Source organism: Telopea speciosissima, unplaced genomic scaffold, assembly GCF_018873765.1.
Source record: "Telopea speciosissima isolate NSW1024214 ecotype Mountain lineage unplaced genomic scaffold, Tspe_v1 Tspe_v1.0046, whole genome shotgun sequence".
NCBI classification, from domain to species: Eukaryota; Viridiplantae; Streptophyta; class Magnoliopsida; order Proteales; family Proteaceae; genus Telopea; species Telopea speciosissima.
In genome coordinates, this window is record NW_025317382.1 from 91,433 (window position 1) to 116,697 (window position 25,265).

General features: G+C 40.1%; 1 protein-coding gene across 2 annotated transcripts in view; it reads left to right on the forward strand.

Annotated features, from left to right (window-relative positions):
* The first annotated feature begins 7,765 nt into the window (after nt 1-7,765).
* Nucleotides 7,766-25,265, forward strand: part of LOC122647435 — a 71,525-nt gene continuing 54,025 nt past the window's right edge. Inside the window, exon 1 of one of the 2 annotated variants that reach the window (XM_043840826.1) lies at nt 7,766-8,240. In XM_043840826.1, the coding sequence (XP_043696761.1) occupies nt 8,106-8,240 (135 nt within the window). In that variant the 5' untranslated portion in view covers nt 7,766-8,105. The remainder of the gene's footprint in view (nt 8,241-25,265) is intronic. The other variant, XM_043840827.1, reaches the window with a different exon arrangement.

Sequence of the window (25,265 nt, forward strand, 5' to 3'; positions counted from 1 at the left end):
CTCCTAATAGATCCTTGGCAGCTGCTCCTGAGGCTCCAACAGGAGCCGCCTAGCCCAATCACTCCAAAGTGGACCAGGAGTTGGTTTGGCCAAAAATGACCCTCTCCTAGGCTGAGCCAAGGTGGTTCCAATCAGTTTAGGCCGAGGTTTGTCCAGTTTGTTAAATTTGGTTAAAAAACCCTTAAAATCTTTAAAATATCTTATCTTTTGATCTGGAGGTTAAAAACTTATAAATTTGGTATTTTTGGAAATAAATCTTTGAGCTCTATCCAATGGAATAAGAATCAGTCACTATTTTGGTTGAAATCCTTTTCTGAGAAATATTTCGGGTTTTGGGTTCACCAGAAACTAATTCATATAAGATAATAATAAAAGGGTGTCAGGTCATTTAGCAAGTCAAACCCTTCCAAGGGTAATTTGGTTTTTTTAAGTGCAGTTTTCAGAAAGACACTTGAGGGAAGGAGTACCATATTTTAGGTTTAAGATCAGGGAGGCGTTTCCTCTTAAAAGTAGGCTCCACACACCATTCCAAGACAAGATTTCATCATCGTTTTGTGCATCCCCTAGCGTGACAAAATGGGATGATTATAGAATGCCCCTCTTTTATTGAGATTATGTAGTAGCAAAAGTCACAGAATTGACCCAACTTTTTGTCAGGGATGAGTTAGGTCCTTCCTGTACCATGCTCAAGGGTGCAGGAGAAAACGAAACATATATTTTCCAATCATCCTTGGCAAAAACAAGATTTTGGGGTGATACTATTGATCACCATAGTGAAAAAGTGTACATCAGGGTGATACTATTGACTTTCATGGGTGTGGCATGTGCATCAGATTGTGTTGTAAACTGTAAGGGTAAAATATGTGAGAGGTAAGAACCTATAATCCAATGCATGAAAAGTATTTTATGAATGCAAAGGAGTCCAGATAAGAAACACGAATCTTTCTCAGGAGGTTTTCAGAGTAATTTGGGGGATCCTGGTGAGTAGGTGTAAGGCTTACATGGAGAGTTTGGCGAGCTAGTGTAAGGCTTATCGAGGAAATTTCTGCGCAAATTTTGGGTTCCCTCGTGAGCATGTGTAAGGTCACTGGGGGATTTTTTGAGCAAATTGGGGGGGGGGGGATACCTGGTGAGCACATGTAAGGCTCACATGGGGAGTCTTTAAGCAACTTGGGGGACATTGGTGAGCATGTGTAAGGCTCATCGGGGGAGTTTTTGAGAAAATTGGGGGATCCATGGTGAAAACTATTGAGACATTACATATTCATGTATGTTTTTGGTGATTCCTACTTTTGTATCTTAATGTGAAAAGCCTATTATACTTTGTTTAGATAACCTCAGTACTTAAGCTTCATAGTGTGCAAGATGGTTTGTGTACAGTGGTTTTTGGATATCAAACATCAATGAATGAGGTTGGTCTTCCCATGTGTAGCAGCAATTGGCAACCTCAATGGTTATCATAAGCCCTTAAGTAAGTCCACCCATGGCATGAAATGTTCATACACTTCAATAAGACCATCATTGATAGGAAGCGACAACTTTAAAGGTCATCATGAGAACGAATGAACCCCAATCAAGTAGATATCATAAGGGTCGCAAGCATAGTTGTCAAGGCGCTAAGCAATCCAAGGTTTTCAAGGTGCTTCCTCAGCGCTTAAGCACTTAGGCAACGCCTAAGCAGTGCCTAAGCGGTATAAATCGCATTCCATCATTATTTTTATAATATACCAGTTATATACTTATATTTACTACTAAAATAGCCTAATTACATAACAAAATAAAAGTATTAACACAATTTCGAATAAAAAAAAGAAGCATCATAGCATGAGTTGAATCAATTTCAAAGAAAAAAAATAAAACAGAAAAGTAAAGAAGGCAAAGCAGCGGGAGTTGAAGCATAGGCACTCAGCAGTATGTTACAATGTTACATTGTTACCAAAAAAAAAAAAAAAAACAAAGAAGCATCACAACATGTTAGTAGAGAAGAAGAAAAAACATGAAGCATTGAAGCAATTAATCATTACAAAGAAGAAAAAAAAATTAAAACAGAAAAGTAGAGAAGAAGAAGCAGCAACATGAAGCCATGAATCATTACAAAGAAAAAAAATATAGCAGAAAAGTAGAGAAGAAGAAGCACACTGCCGCAGCATGAAGCCATTAGCCATGAATAAACCAAAAAGAGGTATAATGAGAGATGGTTATCGGAGAAGAAGAAGGAAAAAAAAAAGAAGGTCGTGAGTCTTATACTCTCAGCCACAGTGAGGAGCAGAGGTCAGAACAACAGGGGGACAAAAAAAGGCCGTGAGTCTCATACTCTCAGTCACTGTGAGAGATGATGAAGAAGAAGAAGAAGAAAAATAAACGTAAGGGTTACCATGAGGAGCAAAAGGTCGGTCAGTGGATGAGAGGAGGGACAAGTGAGGCTGCCTCGTTGTGAGCAGAGCAACAAGGGGAAAAAAACTATGAATGTCGTGAGTCTCAAGACTCTCAGTCATAGTGAGAGATGAAGAAGAAGAAGCGTAGGAAAAAAAAAACAAATACATACCGTGAGTTGAGTGAGCCGCAGGAGGAAGTCCAAAGGAGGAAGACTGGTTTCACTTTCACAGCTAGATGGAGGAGGAAGTCCAAACGAAGAAGACTGGTTTCACTTTCACAGTCGGATGGAGGAGGAAGTCCGAAAGTGTTGACCTAGTAGCTTGAAGGTCGTGGAATGGAGGAGTTGAAGTTGAAGTGAATCCTTCTCACGATTTGCTTTACTTAAAGTGTTGATCCCATGTATCTCACACACATTAAAAACATGCACAACATCAAATAGTAAAGTTTGAATGAGAATAAACCAAAAATAAAAATGTAGCTATTTAAAAAAAAAATAAAAGAAACTAAAACAAGTAGGCGGATGCCTTGGTCAATATGACGTCCTAGGCATCCAAGGCACCGCCTAATGGACGCCTTGGTGACCATGGTGCACGCCTTTAGTGATTTACATTAAGCGGCCTCACGCCAAGCCTTTACCATACCACCTGGACGCCAAGGCCCTGCCTAGGCGACACCTTGATAACTATGGTTGCAAGAAAGACACCCCCTTCGAGGATGGAGGAACCTTTCTTTTCCTCTGGGGCAAATCGCGGAACCCACAACACCATCTCCTTGGAGTACGTGGAATGGATGTGAATGGTGATGATGCTAAATATGGTTTCCATTGCTCTTAAATGATATAGACAAACAAAAGATGGGTTAAAACCTTACCTAATTGAAAATTAACAACGGGAAGGGGTTGGAGACCGCTATTGTCTCAAGAGAGAAACTTTAACTTCAGATTTAACTCACCTACACTTAGGATTTCTTGACTCTCTCTCTTTAGCTCACTCTAGCCAAGGAGAAAATCCATAAACCAATGGTTTACCAAAAGGATCCCTCAAAACCTGAGAGAGACTTGTATTTATAAATTTATGAAGGACTACGTATACACAACCCTTAGAATGTCCTAAGGTCACACAACCCCATCCAAATCATCCATGTACATCTTATGAGTTAATTTTTTTATCAATGGTGCAAAAGGGTGCCAATACGACTTAGCAAATCAAAATTCGGCAAGTAGCCATGTTTATCTGGTCAAAGGGGCCCCTTGGAGTCTATGTTTAACATTTTTCCTAGTGTTAACAACTGATTTTTCATAATGCAGTTGGAAAGTTCCTCTTTTCGGTTGAGCTTCTTCTTTGATTTATGTTGTCATGGAGTGTGGAACTGGCAATCTCCAGTCTTGGTTTAGACCTAGTATAAGACCTTCCCTAGCGGTCGATGCAATACGTCATTGCTGGAGAAATAGAGAAGTTTTTAATAGCCCGAATCTCTTACTGTGAAAATAGAAGATGTCATTTCTTAAAGATCATGCTTGAGGTCAATATTTGATTTCGACAACTGAATTGATGGAGCAAAATGAAACTTGCGATGTCAATCAACTATATTGGATTTAGTTTCAGGTGAAGGGATTCTGCTATGTTATGTCACCTGGTTTCCATCAATAACATTGTAAATTCGACATTATTTTTTTCCTTTTCCCGTCTCTCTATCTCCCATCTTTTCGTGTTATTTGTATTTACTATATAAATGATGACTTCTCTCCTATATTGTATTTGCAGAGCATCCCCAGTAATTTAATTCAGTGTTTGAAAAATAACCTATCCATTAAGAATGTAAACGGATCGCATTCGGTCGGATAGTGATATTATCATATTCGTATCTAATTATATTCAGACGGATTTGGATAACATCCGATTAGTTTTTGGATGGATTCAGATAGTTTTCAGATAGTGATTTTTGGAATACAGATTCTCTTAAATGGATATGAACACGGATCGAATACGAGTTTTCGACTACCCGTTAACATCTTTACCATTTTGTTGATGAGGGTTGGAGTTGAGAATTCAGCAACTACCCTTTTTTTCACTCTTCTTAGTCTTTGAAGAGGAAGGGGTTGGAGACCGCCATTGTCTCAAGAGAGAAGTGTTAATTTCAGATTTAACTCCCCACACTTAGGGTTTCTTGATTCTCTCTCTTTACCTCACTTTAGCCAAGGAGAAAATCCATAAACCAATAGTTTGCTAAAAGGATTCCTCAAAACATAAATTTATGAAGGACTCCACAGCCCTTAGAATGTCCTAGGGTCACACAACCCCATTCAAATCATCCAATTTACATCTCATGAGTTAATTTTTTTTATCAACGGTGCAAAAGGGTGCCAATTCCACTTGGCAAATCAAACTTCGGCAAGTAGCCATGTTTATCTCGTCTAAGGGATCCCTTGGACTCCATGTTTAACACTTTTCCTAGTGTTAGCAACTGATTTTTCATAATGTGGCTTGAAAGTTCCTCTTTTCAGTTGATCTGCTTCTTTGATTTATTTTGTCATGGAGTGTAGAACTGACAATTTTAACGTCTAACGCCTGAAATGAACGATGTGGACTTAAATGGCTTTAGGTTAAAAAGTAGAGGGTGTACGTGAAATTTTCAAGGAGTGCGTGTGGAATTGTCAGAACCTTAGGGGTGCATGAGGAATATTGAGTACATTTTAGAGAGGTATGTGTATTTAGCCCAAAACTAAAATCAGACAATTTTCGTTTTGATGCCCGATTTGGTTTTAAAAAACTGTGCATTTAACTAAGGGAGTTTTTTTATTGACACCCCTAAAGGTGTTAAATTATTTATAACTATACTTTTTCACCATTGTAGTATAACATATATTTTTTTAAGGACCACGTTTCTCTTCAGCCATAGTGAATGGGATCCATTCACCGAGGGTGGGAAAGAGCATCAGGAGGGTATTCTGTGAAGATACTAAAACCTAGGAGGGGTTTGTGAACCCTAGGATGGTGGTTTTCCATTCACCGAGTGGTGGAGAGAAACTTAGTCTTTTTGGTTTTTTATTTTTTATTTTTTTTAAATGAGGGTAATCTCTATAGTTTCATATATATAACTGAAATGATAATAACATAATGCAAAAGGTTTCATGCACGACCATGCAAGCTTGCATGGTCAAGCACTGACCTTTGGATGAGGACAAGAAGGGGTTGAAATAATCAAACCCCTTGACACATCGTAACCTACCCCCTAGTGCATGAAAACCTTTCCCATAATGTAATGATAAGTCACTTTCAAATTATTTTGAGAACTCTTTTTTATTGTGACTTAAGAGCTTTTGGAAATAAGATGAAGGCAGGTGTGTAGTTTTAAATACACCCATAGACGTGTCATTTAGACAATCCCGGGTGGGAAAGTAGAGGTGGATTCATAGGGCCTGCATAAACACTTATGTTTATCGATTTCTTTGTTTTTTTTTTGTTCCTAAAAGCAAACAACATAAGAGAAATCTATTTGTTAACACAGGTTCATTTTTTGGTTCCTGGGAATGAACCGGAACAAAAAACTTGTTAAGAAATAGAAAAAAAGAAGCTCCAATTTGAAGCTTCTCTGTCCAATCAATAAAAGGAAAAAAAGGGGGGTGGGTTGCTCTTTAATGAACACATGTTAATTTGATGGGCAAAACAATAATTTCACGTTCAAAATAAACACCATCTCCAATGCAACTTCAACCACCACCAACATCACCACCACCGCTGCCGCCGCTACCTCCACCACCTACACCACTGCCACCACCTCCTCTATCTCCTCCACCACTACTGCCACCTCCATCGCCACTACTGCCACTACTGCTACTGCCAGCACCACCGCCACCGCCACCGCCACCTCCACCTCCACCTCCACCACTGTTGTTGCCACCACCGCCACCACTGCCACCGTTGCCACCACCACCACCACCACCATCACCTCCATCTCCACCTCCACCTCCGCACCTCCTCCACACCACCACTGCCACCACCTCCACCTCCATCGCCACCGCCACCACGACCACCATCGCCATTGCCACCGCCCCCACCACTGCCTCCATTGCCACCACCTCCACCACCTCAGCTCCTCCATACCACCATCACCTCCACCGCCACCTCCACCAAATTTTTGATAATTCAATGACATTTTTGAAATTTTATAGAAGTTTTACAAACATAAATGATTGTACATAACAAAAGCGTTTTTGTTTCTTTTCTGACTCAAGTATAGAAATTATTGTGCGTTTACAAACTCGTTTTTTTGCCTAGAAATTTGTCCCAGTAACAGAAAAACAAAAAATAATTTTTGGAATAGAAACATAACCTAGAAGCAAAAGTGTTATCATGCAGACTAAGGGTGTCAATTCTAGGCCTGGCCCGCCAGGCCCGATAGAGCCCGTTCGGTTAAAACCCGGCCCGATTGCTAAACATGTCGGGCTTAAGCTCGACACGTTTAGTAATCGGGCGGTCTTGGTGTGGGGTCCTAGGCCGTCGGGCACCTGACCGGACCGACCAATTCTAGGCCCGACCTAGACCGCCCTATTACAGTCCGACCCTTTAACTTATAAACTTCCCCTTCCCTTCCCTCCAAATTTCCTTTTTTTTTTTGTTTTTCTTTGTTGGTCTTTGACATTTATTGGTTAGATACACTAAACGTAGGTGAAATGAGGCTTAGTTTTAGTTTTTAGATCTTACTTTGTTTGATGTGCTTCTATTCGGTGTTGTGCTGCTATTTTTTTATTCCCCTCTACTTACTTTGTTAGATGTGTTTCTATTCAGTGTTGTGCTGCTATTATTTTTCCCTCTATTTACTTTGTTAGATGCATTTCCATTTGGTGTTGTGCTGCTATTTTAGTTGGGATAAACTTTATTTGACTTTGAGTTGAGGTGTACAGTGACTGCACAACGGTGTGATGGTTTGAACTTAAAATTTTGGTTGCATGCCAATTAGTAAGCCCATACCGTTTAGAGTTAAACGGTTCATTAGCCTGTTTTAGACCCGGTTTAGGCCCGTTTAGCTCGAATAAAGCTGTTCCGATTAAAGACCAAACACCGATCGACTGAAATGAAACCGTACCATGCCCACCCAAGACAAACCCGAATGCTTAAACGGTCGGACACGGTGCAGCCTGTAAATTGGTGAGGCCCGGCTAGGCCCGACCGAGACAGACCGAGCCCCACCGGTTGACACTTTGCAGACCCATAATTTCCCAACCTTTAAACCTGTTAGCATCCAGGATGTCTGCGTCTCAATATGGGTCCCGCCATGCAGGCCACCCCAGCATGTTTGGCGGTCCATCAGACCATGCGATCTGTGAAGTGTGTGGCAGTTGAGAATCTGAGATAGAGACATGGGTAGTTCCGTAATTTTACTACGTTATGGAAAAGTATTGCTCACTAAAGAAGAACCAGACAGCGAAGGGACGCCAACGTCGGGGACACCTCCGAGCTTTGGTGTCTCCGCCTCACCATTGACTGTAACGAGCTTCCAGTCTCCAACAACCCTAAATCTCTCCTCCCTATTGTAACCAATAACAACAAAAAATCTGCATTTCTCTTCACAATCGACTTCTGTAGTTCTTCGCAAACTGAAACCTCCTACTTCTTCCCCTCAAAAACCCCCCTCGGATTTCTGTGGAGAGGAGTTATTGGACCCTAATTACTTCCTTGTATTAGTGTTTCAAATTCTGCTCTCGGAATATCTCTTCATGATTTGTTGAAATGGCAGGAATCTTGAATTTTCCGTCGTGTGGGCGAGGGGAAAATTCAATAACTGTTGCAGGGAGGGGGTTAGAGTTTTGTTCTACCATCAGCATCAAACAAAGGGTTAGAACGAGGGTTTCCATGCCTTTCGAGGTACAGTTGCAGATCTCCCCTAAGGCTCTAATTTTGTTCCATGATCTAGCAGTTCTAGTATATTTTTTTTTGAGATTTTTTGTGTCAATTGGCATAATTACTGATTAAAACACTCAACAATGTTCTGGTTTAATTACACGCTAAACTTCATTTTTTAGTTCGAATTGTCGTTTACTTTGGCCATTATTTTCATATGCCTTTTTATGTTTTATAAGTTGATCTTGCTCTGTAACTTCTGTGCCTATGGACTTCTATGGTTCTCAAATTTTTTTTTTTTTTCAATAACAGTAATGACTGGAATCTCTAAAAAATATCTTGCATAAAAGAGGCAAAACTTCTTTTACAGTTTTTCGGGTTGTCAAAGCATGCACAATGACAAATATGCCCCTTAGAACCTCTAAATTATCTGGCAAATTTAATTTGATTGCGATTTTGATTTACAATCTGTTTCTTTAGTTTTCCTGGAATATCTATTTGTGTTGAAAGATTATTTTGTTATTCTTTGTCATTGGTCTTCTTTATATATATATATATATATATATATATGACAATGAAGCATTGTTGGGCATATTGTTTGGTTAAAAGAATCCAGTCATATTATGGAGAATAATTTCTTCTCCATAATCGGAAATTGTATGATTGACAAAGACACTGTCACTTTTTCCTGAAAACAAGATCCAGAAAGTATATTGAAAGTTGTTTTCCAAATTTGTGTAGTGTATTATGGTAAATATGTTCTGTTTTTTTATTTCCAGACAGTTTTCTTTTTCTTTGAGACAATTTTGTTGAAACAAATGGAGCCAGATCTGCTAAAAGTGCAATTCGGTTGCTGAAATTGTATTTGGATTCAAAATTATAGTTATTTGGAATGCTTTATAGACTTCAAGCAAAATTAGTTTGCATGTTTGGTAATTTTAGTAAGGCGGTTCAGAAGCTTCCAGAGTTTAAAAAAATTGGAATCAGATCAGCTGAGACTGATCCCGATTCAGACCATTCCAGAGTGGGCGATTCATGGAGGTTTTCTAGGGTTCAGGCAGAGTCTGACTGATTCCGGCCAATCCAGAATGGAATTGGATTGGAATCGGCTGGACCTGATTCAGTTCCTGATTCTGTGTTTCAAAACCCTGGAAGATTCCTTTTATATATATGAATTCCAAAATATTATGAACCAAATATTTAATCCCTATGCTGAATTCATGATAGTATATATTGATGATGTTTTGATCTATTCCAATTCCATTGAAAAACACTGGGAACATCTTAATATATTTCTTAAAATAGTCAAACATGCAGGATTAGTTGTTTCAGCTAAAAAGATTAAGCTCTTCCAATCCCGTATAAGATTCCTTGGGCATTATATCTCGTTTGGATCTATTATACCCATTGAGCGCGCAATTCAATTCGCAGATAAATTTCCTGATGAGATCACTGATAAAACCCAACTTCAAAGATTCTTAGGAAGTCTTAATTATATATCTGAATTCTATAAGGATCTTGCTAAAGATGTTAAGCCCTTATTTAATAGGCTTAAGCAAACACCCGAGCCTTGGACACCAGTTCACACCACGGCCGTCCAAAAGATCAAACTCAAGGCAAAGGTAATTCCTTGTTTGTCTTTAGCCCAGCCAGATCTCTATAAAATAGTCGAGTCAGATGCTTCCGACATAGGATATGGAGGAATCCTTAAACAAAGGCTTTCTTCGGGAAACGAACAGCTGGTCCGATTTACCTCTGGAGCATGGAACCCGACCCAACAAAAATATTCTACTATAAAGAAAGAGATTTTATCTCTAGTTCACTGTATAACAAAATTCGAGAGTGACTTACTTAATAAACGATTCCTAGTTCGCATTGATTGTAAAGCTGCTAAAGATGTCTTGGAAAAGGATGTCAAGAATTTGGCCGCTAAACAGATATTTGCTCGATGGCAATCATTATTATCTATATTTGATTTTGAAATAGAATTCATTCATGGAGACAAAAATTCATTGCCTGATTTTCTAACTCGAGAGTTTTTGCAGGGCCAATAAGCAGATTATCCCTTCACAGGCAGGCATTTTAGCCACACCATCAGCAACCCGAAAGTTTGTGGTATCTTCTCCATCCCCCATTTCCTCTCGTGTCCCACATTCATCTTCCATTCCGAAGTCCCAATTTACTGAAACCTCTACCATTCTCCTATCTCCAATAGAAGACTACCATATCCAGCATCACCTTTCTCCTCCCACTATAGCAGAAACCTATTATATTGATCATCCTGTCTCCCAGCATGAGCTAAAAAATATTGACTATTATGAGCGTATTTTGTCTGAAACAGGTTGCGTCAATATAAGCCATACATACTCCGATGCAGCCAATATTCATAAAGCCTACTCTAAATATTCTATTCTTCAAATAAAGTCCTTCAATGATTGGGGTACCCCTATATCTACCCCTAGGCCATTTCAGGACGCTTCAGGACTATTATGTTCTTCATATTCCTTTATAGACTATATAAAAGCCTGGGATCAGGTTCTCATATATCAAAATAAATCAGGCACTCACTCCTGGTATATACAATTTCGTCTTCAATATTCTATATCGCATATACCAAACTGGTTCAAATATTGGTTCTTTATATGGGGTCCCACTAATAAGGACTTCTTCCATCCTTCTCTAATCGAATCTATGGATAAATTCAAAAAATTTAATAGTTCTCTTGATCCTCGTGATATCACGCTCCAATTCATCATTCTTTATGAGATTCCATGGATCATGAGGTGGCAATACATCATTCCGGAAGATAAAGATCACTCTTGGGATTTTCTTCCATGTTTGCATCGTCAGATCTACATCAAATGGTGGGATCGGTTTAATATTTCTAAACTTATCCCCTCTAAGATTGTGATAAAAAGAGGAATATATTCAGATACCTTCTCTTTTGGCGAAAGCACCAGCTCCACTCCCCAGCAAACTGATGACCTATCTGCTATGATTGCGACTATTAGTCAAAAGCATCCCAACTGGACGATGGAAAAAATTCGTCAAAAGATACTAGAAATTTTCTGTCCAAAAGATGACAAGATGTCCACCTCAGAGGAAACTGTGGAATTAGGTCGGGACACAAATGCTTTTCAAGATGCACAAAAGCCGGATTCTCCGCCACTCCTTTCGGGCTTTTCCTCTAAAGCTAAACCGAAATGATGTTTTATACTGCTGTCAAAGACGAAATACTGTTGACAAAGAGGAAAACAGGGTTTCGACCCGTGGAATGCCTCGTCAAAAGTATTTGTCTCTTTGCGTTGGTGGATTGCTAGTAGATATTATTTGGCTCTTTGCGTCGGTGGTTTGCTCTTTGCGTCGGTGGATTCGAAAGCCATTGAAGTCTGCGGATTTGAAGCCTTTGAAGTTCGTCCAGCCTTCTATAAATAAGGCCCTCTTCTTTTGAAACCATCGAAGAAAGTTGTAATAAGTTTTCTCGTTTTCATTTAAGTGTTATGTGCTTGCTTTAGTGTGGTGTGTAGTAGCTGTATGCAACCTTACGAGATTTCAAATATCATCTCTGAGGTTTATGCTGACCATCCGACGTTTACCTTTATAACGGATTACCTCCAACCAAGACTTCCAGATTTCTTCTGGTCCTCTTGTTATTGCCTATCTCTGTGATGTAGAATGATCACCAAATAGGGCTTATTTCTTTAGAAATAGGCCTAGGGTTGGGTTATATCCATGTTGGGCCTTTGTTCCCAAGGGTTTTTTATGTAATAGGCCACTTTAATGAGTCTAAACTAGGGGTACTTAGGTTGCATACGGGATTAGCCCAATACTTAGTTATTTTTATGTTTTTAGATTGAACCGGTTTAGATTTGGTTGCATCCAATTGGTTCAATGGGTCTAATTTAAGTGAAGTGTTCCTATTGGTTAATAGGTTCTTTTATCCTATTGGCTAATATGGAATCTTCTTTTAATTAGTTGTTTTTAAGTTAGATTCTTTTATTTTAAGTTAGTAGGGGTAGTTAGGATATTTTAGTATTTTAAATTAGTAATTTGAATTTGATTAGATCCCTTCTACGATTTAAGTGAGGAGGAGATTAGATTGTATTAGGATTTGGCTTAGGCCTTTAATTATAAATAAAGGAATCGTGGGAGGCTCCCCCAGAACAGATTTGAATTTAAAAAAAGATTGCTTGCTGCTCCTTGCTCTCCAAGAGTGTGTGCTTCCTTGTGGGCTTATCAAGGTGGAAGGGTGGGTGGAATCCTGCGACTCCTTACGCCGTGACGGCTGGGAGGATCCCTATTTCGAAGTTGGTTTCATCCTTCAACAATCCAAGCTGCTGCCGGAGGAATCCAGTGTAAGTTTGGGTTTTAATTTTCTGTTTTATCCTTTCTTTCCTTCCCCAATCGATCCCCTTTCTTTTCTTTCCTATTTCTCATAAACCCTAGACTGCTACATTCTGCCCAGATCTGAATCTTAGTTCTGTCCAGATCTGCTTACCTATCAGAAGCCATCCAAATTCTGACCATAGCCTCCCCTCAACACCATCCCTACTCGACCCAAGTTGCTGCCCCTTCCCATCACTCCAACCCTAATTTCTGTAAAAAGTTCCATTAGCCATTAAACCCTAAAATTACAGATCTCCCACTTCGGACCATCAAAACAGGCCCATATTAGGATCGAACCTCCCTCCCACAGTGCCCTAAACTCGATCCCAAGCCTAGCCCTAAACCCCCATTAAAAACCCTAGTTTTGGCTATTTTCCTTAGTTTTAGAACCCAAAACCCTAACCCTAATTTCTGCAGGAAATTAAAACTGATTCAAATTCAGATATTTTTATACCATACTGACCCTCTAAACCTGCAGATTAAAACCCTATAAACCCCATTCCCAAATTCCCATCCTAAACCCTAATTTTGCCCTAAAACAGCCCCAAATCAGCCCTAATCAGCAGGCTTGACCAAAGCTTGATTCCAATTGGCTCCTAGTAGGATTATCACCTATTCTAGGACTACATTACTCTGTTCCCGGATCAGCATTGTAATATCCATATGTAAGCTTTCTCTTCACTTCCGGTGATATGCTTTGTCTGCGTTATATTAAAGAAGATTTAGAATTGGTAAATGAAGATATTATTATGACTTTAAATTCTATTAATTTTATGCTAGCTAGAATTCCTTCGTGTCATATTCATGATATTGCCTATCTTTCTTGTCGAATTATCGATTGGCAAATCCATCTAGAAATTCTTCGTGAGGAGAGAAAATCGGTAACTGAAAGGCTTAATATGTTGCTTTTATGAATCTTCACATTGAGAAAGACATCGTTTTCCTCCAATGGTGTATATAAGAACAAAAGCAAGAAATTGCTTATTGGGATAGCCGACTTTCACATTTAAAACGACTTATTCTATCTAAAGCCCCTCGGGCCAGCCCTTCTGAAATAGCCCCTCTTCTCCGACTACATGATTTCTGGGAGATGACCCTTGATACCTCTAAAGATCAGCTCCTTGATTATACGGAACAGCTGAACTTTAGGATGTTGGGATAATATGCATCGAATTCGAAATCAAATAAGAGTTCTTAATATCATTCTCTCCAACCTTGACCAAGACTTGTCTGATACCGAGTCAAGAATAGCTCATTGGACTTATAGAATCGATTTCCTTCTACGTCATGGTTTAAACCATATTATACCATATGTGCGTGAGCAATTGTCTTCTGAAGAAACTAGAAAGGTAGAACTCGAAGCTCGAATTAGAGAACTAGAGATCCGTTTGGAAAGTCTTAGGACCAACTAAGTAGATTTTTGGGACCATTCTGGTTTATGAGGAGAAGGCTTAGGACGGCTTTGGATAACTGGATCTAGTTCGGGGTTTGGATTTTCTTGGGATCTGGAGTCTTTCCAGACCAAATTGTTCATAGAAATCTCCTAACTCACGAGTGTCACACCCCAACCCGGTTAATAAGGGCCATGTGTGACTGGATGTCTCAGACACCCAATCAATCCCAGTAGGATCGCACATGCAGTGTTCTATTCGCAATTTCACCCATAAATATCAGAATGTAAATGCAGCGGAAACAATAATAGAGCAGTAAAACATTAAATAAGGAAAGACTAGTGATAGTATTATATTGAAAAGGAGTTGTATGTACATCATTTACATTGTATTTCCAAAAAGACATTAACTCAAGAACCCAAAAAGATAGTTATATACTATCACATTTACAAAAGTGTTATAGACAAAAAGAAAAGAAGTAGCCTGATCAGCCTAGACGTTCAGGAGAACGCGCAGTCGTCGCAGGAGCACGAAGCAGCGTGCTCAACAAAGAAAGGAGTATGAACTCCGGTAGCAGGAAGAACATCCTCACTAGGAGAAGTCCCCACAGAACCAACAACAGCAACGGTAGCAGTTTCATCTGTAAAAGAAGGACATCCACGGGGGTGAGCTCTCCACTGAGCCCAGTAAGGGGGAGGGGAAGCACACATACACAATAAATCATGATGCATGTCCTAACTAGTATGCTCCTAGAACAGTTACTAAGTCTCATGAGGTATAAGTACTACTAATGGTAGATGCTAACCTCAGTCCCGGAATTCACACATCGGTCACCCGAGTGAAACCATTCTACCACGGTGAGGACCTGCCAGATCGGCATGACACCAGGCAGCGGACCCGACAAACCCCCAAAGACCAACCCTGTCTGTTTATTCCCACAGCGGAGCGGACACGCTAACATGAGACAGAAGATGGCACCCCGGCATGGCCCTTCGGCTGTACCACGGGTTGTCCAACACCTCTCCCCCTGTTGGTAAGGGGCATAGTACTGGGTAATGAATATCAACCTAACCCAGTGCAGTCTAATTATGATGATACAAGCATGGATTGAGTTATAGAGTACTAAATTCCACCATCAACAATTTCACATAAATAAAATATCAATGCAATGCAATGCAATGCAGCATGCTCATATGCAGCCTAACTCACGTGCATTCTAATGCATTAAATTAAAGCTAGAAAACTATATGCATCAGATATAGTTGTAATGGTGCATGGCATGGCAATCAGCACAACATTGAAATTAATATGATAAACATACAGAAATTAAGGTCAAGGTCCCCTTACCTGCAGTGTAGTTTAACCTAGCCAGATAACCCAGCAAGAACCCAACAAACAGTCAAAGAACAGCAAGAACAGACCTAAACAATATATCAAAATAGCTTCTATTAGGCCTTACAAGAAGTCAGGGCAATCCCCAACATAACAGGGCAGCAAGAGCATAAAAAAGGACCAGCCGAATGCAGACTCCAGAAGGGCCGGTCGACTGCCCCTGGGCCTGCAACTCCATCCGGGAGTTTGGCGGAATTTGGGGGTTTTGATCTACAGGGTCAGATCCTTGCATGCATGACCTCAATTTGATGTTTCAGCATCATATCAAGGTGGGTCGGTCTAATTGGGGTTCCAATTTCACAATTGATTTCATAATTTAGGAATTTATCAATTAAACCTAAATTAACTAACTTAGGGTTCATGAATTGCCATTTAGGAACAGCAAAATAGGTTCAGATTTGGTTTATTCCTACAATTTCAGGCTTTAATGGGACTGAGATTGATTTAAACCAGTCCAATTATGTCCAATTACATAGACCAAAGCTTGGTCTTCAAGCTTAATGGCAGAAATCCATTATAGGTGATTTAGAGATGGAGAAGAAGGAAGCAAGGAGGAAGACAGCAAGTTCTAAGGCTTACCTCAGTTGTAGAAACAGAGATAGAGTGCAGGCAGCCTTGGATTTGTGCAGGTTCAGCTCAGATTTCAGGTATAAATCCAAGCTTTCAAGTTTAGAGCTTCCTCTTCTTCCCTTCTCCTTCCTTTCTTCTTTCTTGTTTCTTGTTCTCCAGGAGAAAACGAATTTTACAGCTCTTAGATTTTAATTGTGATATGAAAATAGACTAAGAGAGGGTTCTATATAAGGTTATATGGCATTTAAGCACTAAGGGGCAATTCTGTCCTTTGGTTAAAATCTTTTCAAAAATTAATTTTAAAAGCTATTTATAATTATAAATCTGTTTCTAATAACTATTCTAACCATAACTTGATGCCGGACGACATCAGAGATTATCCGAACACGGGTAATTGTTTAGAACAACATTCTCCACTGGGAAAGTGGGTCCCACATGGGCAATTTGACTAAAATACCCCTGAATTTCTATTTGGTCGGACAAACAATATATAAATTCATTTAAATCGTACTTACAACAATTTTAATTGAGGGAGAGGCTCTGCATAGCCTTCAGGCAGCAGATTCGGCACAGGTAACTCCGGTGCAGTGTCTCACAGGGGTCCTCTGACTCCAGAAGGGCATATTGGGAAGGATCCTCGGAGTCCTCCATAAGTGTGTCGAGTATTTCTTCCTTGTCCTCGACCGATACAGCCAATAGCATTGATGCTATCACAGACTGAGAGCTGGAACCTATAATTACACAAGTTCCAAAAGTTCAAATTTATTTAGAAATTTGACTGGGTTTCACACTCTACCCTCCTTATAAAAATTTCGTCCTCGAAATTGATGTACCTGGAAGATTAAAGAGATAAGGTATCTTTCTTTCATCAAGTCTTCTCTTTCCCAAGAGGCTTCAGCAGCGGAGTGGTTGCTCCATCTGACTCAAAGGAGATGGTTCGATTCCTTAGATTGTGTTCTCTTCTATCGACAATCTCTTCTGGGACCTCTTCATAAGTTAAATCAGCAATTAGCTCAGCTGGTTGCTGAGGCAACAGATGGGATGCATCAGGGATGTATTGTCTCAACATAGAGACATGGAAGTATGGAACACATTATGTACACCAGCAAGTGAAGGGGGCAGTGCAAGCTGATAGGCCACGTATCGAGGACTCAACTTTCCTCTTTTCCTAAATCTCACAACACCTTTAACTGGAGATACTTTCAGGAATGCCTTCTCACCAACTCTGAACTGGATATGTTGCCTTCTTCTATCTGCATAAGTCTTCTGTCTAGACTGTGGAGCCTTGATCTTTTCTCTTATCAAGACAACCTGCTCACAGGTCTTCTGGATCAGTTCAGGGCCCAAAATGCGTCGCTCTCCAACTTCATCCCAGTACAATGGAGTACGACATGTCTTACCATACAGGGCCTTGAATGGAGTCATCTTAATAGATGCGTGGTAGCTGTTATTAACTTATTATAAGCAAACTCAACTAGGGATAAGTGTTTATCCCAACTGCCACTCATCTCAAGTGCACATGCCCTGAGCATGTCCTCCAAAGTCTGAATTGTCCTTCCAAAGTCTGAATTGTCCTCTCAGATTGTCCATCCGTCTCAGGATGATGTGCTGAACTATGACTCAGCTCAGAACCTTGAAGTAAATTTGGGATCTCTGTCAGATACAAGATTCACTGGTATTCCATGTAACCTGACAATATTATCTATATAATGCTTTGCTAACTGATCCATAGAATAAGTGATCTTCATAGGAATGAAATGAGCAGTTTTAGTCAATCTGTCTACAATTACCCAGATAGTGTCCATTCCCTTCCTAGTGCGAGGAAGGCCTGTGACAAAGTCCATTGTGATATTCTCCCATTTCCGTTCTGGTATAGCTAGTGGTTGCAGAAGTCCTTGTGGTTTATGTCTAACCGCCTTGACTTGTTGGCAAATAGCACACTTAGAAACAAATGTTGCTATATCATGTTTCATACGACGCCACCAGAAATACTGTTTCAATCTCGATACATCTTTGTACTTCCTGGATGTATAGAAAGTTGAGAATGATGGGCCTCTTGTAAAACCAAATCCTTCAAGTGGCTATCATCAGGTACACATAGTCTGTCCCTGAACATAAGAACTCCATCAGCTGTCATTGTGAAGTCTGTATCCTTTAATGTCCCAGTACAAATACCATTGACAATGTTTAGGAATTCTTCATCAGAAGATTGGGCTGATATGATTTGAGCTCTCAATGATGGTTGCACTGTCAGATATGAAACTAACTTATTAGTCTCCCCATAAATAAACTCCACTTCTAATGCGTGCAGATCCTTCAAAATTTCATCATTAGCCACCATTACACCTTCTGCCCAATCAGAGGACTTCCTACTGAGTGCATCAGCCACAACATTGGCTTTCCCAGGATGGTATTGAATGTCAAACTCATAATCATTGATGAGTTCCAACCATCTTCTCTGTCTCATATTCAACTCCTTCTGAGTGAAGAAATACTTCAAACTCTTATGGTCTGTGAAGATCTCAATCTTCTCACCATACAAGTAATGTCTCCACTACTTCAATGCAAAGACAACTGCTGCCAGTTCCAGGTCGTGTGTAGGGTAGTTCTTCTCATGGTCCTTTAGCTGTCTTAAACCATAGGCAATGACTTTCCCATTCTGCATCAACACACAGCCTAAACCTGTCTTAGAGGCATCAGTATACACCACCATCCCCTCAGTCCCTTCAGGAAGAACAAGAACTGGGGCTGCTGTCAATCTTTTCTTCAACTCTTGAAAACTGTTCTCACAATCTTCATTCCATTCAAACTTAACACCTTTCTTAGTAAGCTGTGTCATAGGCATAGCTATTTTGGAGAAGTTCTCTATGAACCTTCTATAGTGACCAGCTAAACCCAGGAAACTCCTGATTTCAGTTACCGTCTTGGGACTTTCCCAATTCACTACAGCTTCAACCTTTCCAGGGTCTACTTCAATCCCCCTGGCTGAAATTACATGGCCTAGAAACCCAACCTGAGGCAACCAAAACTCACATTTACTGAATTTTGCAAATGGTTGCTTCTCTCTCAGTCTTTGTAGAACAAATCTCAAGTGCTGGGCATATTCTTCTTCATTCTTAGAGTAGACCAAGATGTAATCAATGAAGACTATGACAAACTTGTCCAGGACATCGTGGAAGACTCTGTTCATTAAGGCCATAAAAGCTGTTGGGGCATTAGTAAGCCCAAAAGACATTACCAGGAACTCGTAGTGTCCATACCGAGTCCTAAAGGCTGTCTTACTGACATCGGCTTCCTTAATCCGAAGCTGATGGTACCCCGATCTGAGATCTATCTTCGAAAAGACTTGGGCACCCTGAAGCTGATCAAAGAGATCATCAATCCTTGGCAAGGGATATTTATTCTTAATTGTCAGCTTGTTCAGCTCTCTGTAATCAATACACATACGCATGGAGCCGTCTTTCTTCTTCACAAACAAGACTGGAGCACCCCAAGGTGAGATACTCGGTCTTATAAACCCTTTCTTCTATAAATCTTGAAGCTGAGCTTGCAATTCTTTCAATTCACTTGGCGCCATTCTATAAGGTGCTTTAGATACTGGCGCCGCTCCAGGTATCAAATCAGTTACAAACTCATTCTCTCTTGGTGGAGGAGGACTTGTCAAATCTTCAGGGAAAACATCAGGAAATTCCCCTACAATAAGAATCTCAGACATAGACATAACCTGTGTCTTGGTATCCATAATTGACACAAGATATCCTTGGCATCCCTTGTCAAACAACTTCTTCATTTTCAAAGCTGATATTACCATTTTTCTGGGTTTCTTCTTCTTATCTCCCAGAAAGACGAATCCCTTCTCGCCTCTAGGCAGGAATACTATCTTTCTATCTGCACATAGCACACTAGCCTTGTGTGCTACTAGCCAATTCATACCCAATATGACATCAAAGTCCGTCATATCGAGTTGTATCAGATGGGCATTCATATCCCTGCCAGCAATCCTCACAGCACATGGCTCATATAGTGTGTTCAAGTCAATTCTCGACCCAGTAGGTGTGCTAACTGCTAGACCCTCATCTAAACACTTTGGTGATACCCCAGTTCTCTTGGCAAAAGATGGTGACACAAAGGAGTGCGTCGCTCCAGTATCAAATAAGGTGTATGCAGGGGTAGAGCAGATAAGAATGGTACCTATATGCCATGATTCAATAATTATATATGCATGATACCATTCAATAAAACACATCATTATGTATAAGTTTAGAAGAATACCAGTTACCACATTCTGACTGTTTTCAGCTTCACTAGCAGTTACAGAATAAACCCGGCCTTAAGGCTTAGTGGTAGGCTGGTGAGTAGGATTCATAGATCTCCTGTGTTGACATGTTCTGGAAGTATGCCCCATTTGCCCACATGTGAAGTATTTGAAGGTGGATGCAAATGTTGGAGTCACCACATCAGTCACTTTGGTGTTGGGATTAGCATACACCGGTCCAGACACTGTCGACTCGGATTGAGTCTTCTGTGGGAAGGATGCTGCTGTAGATCCAGAAGGTTTGCTGAATTTACTGAATCCTCTATCATAATACGGGGCTGCCCGCTTGCCAGTTGACTGAGTGTTATGATAAGCATCCCTTTGCTTATCCTCTACCTTCTTCGCAGTCTGCACGATCTTTGAATATCCTTGAGGAGGTCTAGTTGCCATTATTGAAGCAATTTGTGGCCTCAACCCATCTTCAAACTTCTGCGCCTTAGCTTCATCGGTGCTCATATGAGTAGGAACAAAGAAGAACAGCTCTTTAAACTTCTGCTGGTACTCCAGCATTGACTTAGGTCCTTGTGTCAATTCAGCTAATTCAACTTCCTCCTTCACACTGGTAGGAAAGTAGTTCCCAAAGAAAACTTGCTTGAATATTTCCCATGTTAGAACTAGGTGAGCTGCTTGCAAGATTGGTTTAGTGGTTTCCCACCAGGCCTCTGCTTCATACTGGAGTCTATATCTAGCACAAGTAAGCTTCTGCTGTTCATTGCAACCAAGGAAATTAAAAGCTTTTTCCATCTCTTTCACCCACTTGACAGGCAATAGAGTATCTTTGTTGATCCCAGCAAGAGTGAGAGGCTGCATTTTGAGAAACCTTTCCATTATGCGGCCTTCAGTGTCATTCTGGTGTGCACAAGGGGGAGGGGCTGCAGGAACTGCAGGGGCTGCTTGCGGAGCCTGAATGTTCCTGATGGCTGCTTGGAACTGATCACCCATGTCGGTGATCATTTGGTGCATTTGTTGCTGCTAACCTTCCATTATAGTCCTTATAGACTAGTCATATCAGGTGAAGGAGGAGGGTTAGCCTGTGCATCCCTAGCTAGAGGATCATTATGGAGAGGATTAGATGAGGAGGCTGCCTGTGCACGCCCCTCAGCAGTACGCCTCTGATAGGTGTTAGGAGGCCGTAGATCCATAATGATCAGCTGAGAAAATAAGAAAGATAGGCATCAAACTATCAGCATAAGCATTAGTTTGATAAATGGAATGCACAGTCATATAAAGCATTAGAACAGTAAAGCATGATTCTTCATACTTAACAGAGTTCAAGGAAGGCCTTGAAGCTTATCTGCCCATCTATAGAGGATGGATTCGATGCGAGTAGTGTGAAATTGAAGGTATTCCACCCTTCGATCGATGATATAGAAGTCCCTGGTCATCAAGGATCTGCCGTTGTTCCAGAGGATTGACTGATACAAGCGATCAGTGACGAGTAGCTCGAGTGCTCGATTCAGCTTGTCGATGTTTTCGGGGTTGTAAGCGTATTCCTCGGTTGGCCTTAGCACATAACTCATCTTGAGTCGTAGTTATGTGTTAAGCCAACACTTCGGATACCTAAAAGAAATAATGCAATATTATATAATATACAATACATATGTAAATATATGCATAGCAATAGATGTATAAATAATTCGCGCATTATTCTATAAACATTTATATATAATGTTTACGTAATAAACCATACATCAGTATATAAGGTAAGATACATTATAGCATATGTACATTTATTTACACATATTGCATTATATATATATATATATATATATATATATATATATATATATATATATATATATATATATATATATATATATATATATATATATATATATATATCATTTACACATACTTGCATATATATAATATATATAGTACCTATATAATTACGAATATATTTACACCTTACATAGGCTTATAGTCCAATAAGTTCATTTTTTTTAAAATATTTTTTTAAAATTAGAACTAATCATAAATAATATGCATATTAGTTATATTAACTAATTATATTTTATTTTAAAATTTTTTTTATCATTTATTTGGGTCTGTCGGATGCAGACACAAAAAGGGCCGGATTCATGGAAATCAAGCAGGATCATCCGCTAATGGAGTCAGTAGCTTCTCAAGAAAAATAGAGGAGCCGGATTCATGAGCCGGATTCATAAGTGAACCTAGCTGAGCCGAGCCGGTCGACCGGCTTACGGTACTGGGCCACTTTAAAAGCATTCGGGTCCCACCAAAATGGGTCCCAAATTCATTTCTTTCTTTGCTAATTTCTCTCTAAGGGTTTCCTAAGGGTTTTCTAGGGTTCTAACATTCAAACTTGGGTTTGATTCTTGGATTTGAGCATCAAATCAACAAGTAAGTGTTCCCAATGTGAAATTTCTTGTTCTTGTTCTCATGCAAGTCTAAGTCTATTTTCACTATCTTTGTCTAGTTCCTTAGGTAGTTTTGGTCATTTTTACTCCTCTTTTCTATACTTTACTAATGTTTTACAATTTCTTACTTATTCTTCATTTTCTATTTTCCTTGGTTGTTCCAAATTATGAGAATTTCTTTTATGTTTTGTCCCTTCAACTAATCTAGTGCTTTTACTCTTCTTTCCTTAAATTCTTTAACAACATTCTTGCTGTTTTGCTGTTCCTTAACTTTCAAGAACATATGACATAGTTGTGTATATTCCTATTTCTTCTTTTTCTTCCTACATGTTCTAAATCAGTCCATAAACTATCTAACCCCTATTTCAGTGGTTCTAAAACTACACCAGGGTTCTTCTTAGACTATATCTGATATAATGTCACTCTATATCCTACTAAGGCCTTTACCTATATTCTCCCATAGTTAATGTTAGGAGTCAATTAGTTTAATTCACATGGGCTTGCTGTGCTATACTTTTACTAACTAATTTTACTCTTCTTATTAATAAATGCAGCACATAGAAGATGGCTGCAGCACAAGGCCGAGAGGGGAGAGGAAGAGGTAGGGGAGGCAGGGGAAGGGGTAGGGCTGTTGCTCCACCTCAGTTCAACCCAAGGTATTTCCGAAGCGTGGAGGAGGAGGAGTACTATGGTGAGTGGTTTATGGAGAGAAAAGTGGAGGAGGAGAGGAATGTAGTGCTACCTGACCTTGTGGCATTCAAGGTCCAGGAGAGGTTTGAGAGGCTAGGGTGGCTATCCATGCTAGAGCTCGAAAGGCATTGCTATCCTAGGTTGGTACGGTTGTTCCTAAGCAACCTAACCTATGGTTTTGAGGGTGAGGAGTTTGTGATCCGGTCCTATGTGAAGGAGATACCCATTACTTTCACCACAGCTGATTTGGCACAGATACTGGAGATTTCAAATGAGGGAGAGTGGAGATACTGCACTCCAGCTGTGGATGCATCTGAGTTCCTGGCTGATGAGGAACTGGAATGGCTATATTCGGTCTTCACTGATGGGAAGTTCTATAGCAGGCCGAAATCTGAGTTAGATTTACTGCCATATGCTCACGTGCTCTCTAGGATCTGTGGACATAATGTGGTCCAGAAGAGTGGCCATCGGATTGAGTTGTCCACAATGCAGATTCTAGCCACATACTGCCTCTATACTGGTTACCAAATCTGTTTGCCTTATGCTATCATGCACACTATGGTACATCTTTATGACAACCTTGGGCAGGGTAATCTGTTGTTTGGTAGGCTCTTGACCAAGATCTTTCCTAGGTTCGGAGTAAACCTAAGGAATGAGGAGGTTTCCACAGAGAGGAAGATGAGCATCAATCGTGCCACTCTGACTAAGATGAGCATAGTACTCCCTCCTTTCTCACCTGAGCTTGGACATCCTGACTGCATTGAACAGGGTCAGACTACTGATGTGGAGGAGACTACAGAGAGGGTTGTTGCAGATGCACCTAGAGATCCACCTTAGTATGCTACTCATGGTCATGTAGGGGCTTCTTCTTCTACATCAGCTGTCCCTACCGATGGTACTCCCTGGGGACAACTCCTCAGTCAGTTCGGCAGTTTGGAGAGGACAGTGAGGCAGGGCTTGGATGATATGAGTGGTCGTGTCCAGGTAGTGGAGACTGAGCTAGTCCAGTGGAGATCTTTCTTCTCCGGCCAGGGACCACTACTACCACCACGACAGCAGTAGTGATATTATGTTCCTAATCTAGTTTAGGTTAACTTGTTCTTAGTTGTTTGACTTGTAAGGACTATGTCCAACTTTCAGTGTGTTAAACTGATGTACCAGATCAGCCTTAGGCTGAAATTTTGTAAAGACACTTCAAATATATGAATATATAATTACATATCTTTTTTACTTATCTTGTATTTCACAATCAATTTCATTTTTTTTTTTTACTTGGTAGCTTTTAGTTAAGATTTTTTAGTTATCCCTAACTGAACTCACCTTCAGGTCAATGAGTTCAAGAGCTGCCATATCATGAATTTGACTGCGAATAGAGTTAGAGCATGAAGCGCTCTGATACCGCTAAAATGTCACACCCCGGCCGGGTTAATAAGGGCCATGTGTGACTGGATGTCTCAGACACCCAATCAATCCCAGTAGGATCGCACATGCAGTGTTCTATTCGCAATTTCATCCATAAATATCAGAATCTAAATGCTGCGGAAGCAATAATAGAGCAGTAAAACAGTAAATAAGGAAAGACTAGTGATAATATTATATTGAAAAGGAGTTGTATGTACATCATTTACATTGTATTTCCAAAAAGACATTAACTCAAGAACCCAAAAAGATAGTTATATACTATCACATTTACAAAAGTGTTATAGACAAAAAGAAAAGAAGTAGCCTGATCAGCTTGGACGTTCAGGAGAACGTGCAGCCGTCACAGGAGCACGAAACAGCGTGCTCAACAAAGAAAGGAGTATGAACTCCAGCAGCAGGAAGAACATCCTCACTAGGAGAAGTCCCCACAGAACCAGCAACAACAACGGTAGCAGTTTCATCTGTAAAAGAAGGACGTCCAAGGGGGTGAGCTCTCCACTGA